This window comes from Fistularia commersonii, chromosome 11, assembly GCF_037954325.1.
Source record: "Fistularia commersonii isolate RoL2024-O1a breed Wild chromosome 11, RoL_Fcom_v1.0, whole genome shotgun sequence".
Classification (NCBI taxonomy): domain Eukaryota; kingdom Metazoa; phylum Chordata; class Actinopteri; order Syngnathiformes; family Fistulariidae; genus Fistularia; species Fistularia commersonii.
This window is the reverse complement of record NC_141294.1, coordinates 16,563,397-16,567,252: the sequence shown is the minus strand read 5'-3', so window position 1 is coordinate 16,567,252 and position 3,856 is coordinate 16,563,397. Positions and strand designations below refer to the sequence as shown.

The window sequence follows — 3,856 nt, the reverse complement described above, 5'->3', positions numbered from 1 at the left end:
TCATCATGCTCTCCCTCTGCTACCTGCCGGGCGTCATGGCCGCCTTCCTGCAGCTCCACAGGGGAACCAAGTACAGGTGTGTCAGTGACAGCTGACTGCTAGCATGCTAGCATGCTAAGAACTTATTGCTGTCTCTGTATGTCGCTAGCTAAATGTTTAAACACTCGCGCACCTCCGCCGCCGCCACACCTGACTCCGACTTCCTGTCCAGGCGGTTCCCTCGCTGGCTGGACCTCTGGATGCTTCGACGGAAGCAGACGGGCCTGGTGGCGTTGGGGCTCGCCGTCCTCCACGCCGTTTACACCCTCATCATCCCAATCCGCTACGCCGTCAGGCACAAGCTCATCTCGCAGGCGGTGAACGAGGTGCGGCCGCTAACTCTCTCCGTTAGCGCTGCTGGACGCCGGAACAGCGCTAACTCTCTCCGTTAGCGCTCAGGAACAGCGCTAACTCTCTCCGTTAGCGCTGCCGGAACAACGCTAACTCTCTCCGCCACCCTTTTAGATGAAGAAAAACAGAACCGGCCCGTTGGAGTTCGACGGCGTGGAGGCCTGGGGGTCCGACGCCCTCTACGCCCTCGGTATCCTGGGCCTCTTCCTGTTCGCGCTGCTCGGCCTGACCTCGCTGCCGTCCGTCGGAGGGTCGCTCAGCTGGCGGGAGTTCAGCTTCGTCCAGGTCAGGGCGCCGCCGCCGCCGCCGCCTCGCTTTTCATCTCGCCGCTTTAAATGTTAAGTTATTCATTAAATAGAATTATAGTTAAACCTCCCCCCCCCCCTCGCCCGGCGGCGGGTCCAGGTCTGCAAAGGTCAGGTCTGCGGGTGGAGACGACGGTGGAGGTGGAGGTGATGGATCTTTATTTTATCCGTGATTACCCGGGCGAGAGCAAATTAAAGTTGAGGGTAAAGTTAATGCAGATTACCACCATGTAATAACACTGTAATAAGCAGTGCATCACGCCTGCACCCGTCATATTCAAATACGTATAGATCATTCATTCATTCATTCTCTATGTCAGCTGTGATTGGCCGAGAGGCGGTGAATCCCGCCTCTCGGCCAATCACAGCTGACAAAGAGACACCATCCCCCCATCATTCATATAATATAATATAATATAATATAATATAATATAATATAATATAATATAATAATAAAATAAAATGAAAATAAATGATTAAGTAACATAAAATAAAATAATAAGGATAAAATAATACAAGCAAAATGTGAAAATCTGTGTTTTCAGAGCGTGTTGACCATCACAAAAACTAAATGATTGTTTTGCGTAAAGAAATCTGAAGTGTAAAAGGAAATGTGTAAACTTAAACAAATTAAAACCATTAAAAAGGTGTTTAGCAGTATGCTAAGGATGTGAAATTGATCACAAAGCAAAAAGTGTTTTTTTTTTTTTTAAGTGTTATATGCTAGAATATCACCGCTGCAGAGTTCACTCCTTTGTAAACTGTCCGTCCGAAAACAACTTTTTTCTGGCGATATTTTTGGGAAACGGCGTAAGTTTCCTTGAAAGCTGCATTTCTTGGTGTCCAAAGCTTTAGAAAAACGCCGTTGTTCATTTTAAGGTTCTGCTGGCGAAACATCTGACGAGTCTTTGCGTCGTCCTTGTTTGGTCACGTCTTCCTGAAACTCTGCTTCACCTTTGGCTTCGGGAAATAAATATTTAGCGGCGTTTTGTTGAAGACGCGACGTTTGAGCTGACATTTGGAGGGAAAACATCAGGCTCAGGTCACACACACACACACACACACACACACACACACACACACACACACACACACACACGCCACGGATGCACATAAAGGACCGTCTCAGAAAATTAGAATATTGTAATAAAGTTCTTTATCTTCTGTAATGCAATTACAAAAACAAAAATGTCATACATTCTGGATTCATTACAAATATTGCAAGCCTTTTATTATTTTAATATTGCTGATTATGGCTTAAATCTTAAGAAAACTCAAAAATCCTCTCAAAATATTAGAATATCATGAAAAAGTAATTTTTGTTTTTTTAATTGCATTACAGAAGATAAAGAACTTTATCACAATATTCTAATTTTCTGAGACAGTCCTGTACATGAGATGATGATCAAGATGGTGATGGTGTTGATGAGGATGGTAGAAGATGAGGATGAAGATGATGATGAAGATGATGATCGAGATGCTGATGAAGATGGTGATGATGAAGATGAAGGTGATGATGAGGATGAAGATGGAGATGATGAAGGTGATGAAGATGATGAAGATGATGATGAAGATGGTGGTGATGATGAAGATGAGGATGATGAAGATGATGATGAAGATGGTAGAAGATGATGGTGAAGTTGATGATGACGATGATGATGAAGATGATGAAGATGATGGTGATGATGAAGATGATGATGAAGATGATGGTGATGGTAGAAGACGATAGTGAAATTTATGAAGATGATGAAGATGATGATGATGATGATGGTGGTGATGATGAAGATGATGATGATGATGATGGTAGAAGACGATAGTGAAATTTATGAAGATGATGAAGATGATGAAGATGATGATGATGATGGTAGAAGACGATAGTGAAATTTATGAAGATGATGAAGATAATGAAGATGGTGATGATGATGAAGATGATGATGATGATGATGATGGTAGAAGACGATAGTGAAATTTATGAAGATGATGAAGATAATGAAGATGGTGGTGATGATGAAGATGATGATGATGATGATGATGGTGGTAGAAGACGATGGGGAAATATATAAAGATGATAAAGATGATGATGACGATGGTGGTGATGATGAAGATTATGATGATTGTGGTGATGGTGAAGATGAAGATGATTGTGATAGTAGACTATGATGGTGTTGATGATGGCGATGATGAAGATGGTGCTGAAGATGATGATGAAGATAGGATTGGTGATAGTAGAAGATGAAGATGGTGTTGAAGATGATGGTGGTGATGATGATGTTTCCTGTCCCCCCCCCCACTTCAGTCCAAGCTGGGTCACCTGACCCTCCTGGTGTGCACGGCCCACGGCTGCGTCTACGGCTGGGACAAGTTCCTCCACGCCTCCACCTACAAGTGGTTCACTCCGCCGGGCTTCCTGCTGGGCCTGGCGGTCCCGTCGGCCACGCTGGCGCTGAAGGCGCTTCTGCTGCTCCCGTGCGTCGACCGAACCCTCGCGAGAATCCGCGGCGGCCGGGAGAGGAACCCGCCTCCTCCGAGCGCGCTCGCCGAAACCTGCCGAGTCTGACCGCCGGAGACACCGGGTGTGTTGTTGTGAGAGAACGTCCAGATGTTCGCTCGTTCTGATGCCATTGTTTTGTCTTCTTTCTGTCTCACACCGAAGCTGCCTTAAATGTCACTGTTTGATGAGTGTGTGTGTGTGTGTGTGTGTGTGTGTGTGTGTGTGGAGCGTTGCTTGATGGTGCTGACTGGGTAACGGGTATAAATTTGATATGTTATTATCTGTTTATTACATGTTTATTACTTGGTTATTTTATGGTTATTACATGTTTTCTTTTGAAATGGAAGAATTTGTACCAACTGTATGAAGCCATGTGGTTGCCATGGTGATGTTGAGCACTGGGATATCTGAGGGAACGTTTCTAACGTGCCAAATGTTATGGGTGGAGGGGTTAAAGTGATTTGAAACAATAAAGGAGACATGCTTTGTGTCATGCCTGTCAAACACACACACACACACACACACACACACACACACACACAACCGCACACCCTCCGGCACAGGTCCTTAGGTCTGGAACCCTGTCAGTCGTAAAGGATGAAGGAGGTGTCAATCATCCCGTCTGGAGGAGCTTCTCGTCTGCAGACTCAACAAAACGGTTCTGCCGGCT

The 3,856-nt window shown here is 45.2% G+C and overlaps 1 protein-coding gene across 1 annotated transcript in view; it reads left to right on the top strand.

Moving 5' to 3' along the window:
- Positions 1-3,613, top strand: part of LOC147229759 (metalloreductase STEAP4-like) — an 8,407-nt gene extending 4,794 nt beyond the window's left edge. The window contains exons 6-9 of the mRNA XM_086155384.1: positions 1-76; positions 212-365; positions 505-675; positions 2,992-3,613. The exon at positions 1-76 is cut by the window's left edge and continues 19 nt beyond it. Coding sequence (XP_086011510.1) covers positions 1-76; positions 212-365; positions 505-675; positions 2,992-3,252 — 662 coding nt within the window. The 3' untranslated portion in view covers positions 3,253-3,613. The remainder of the gene's footprint in view (positions 77-211; positions 366-504; positions 676-2,991) is intronic.
- Positions 3,614-3,856: the final 243 nt, after the last annotated feature.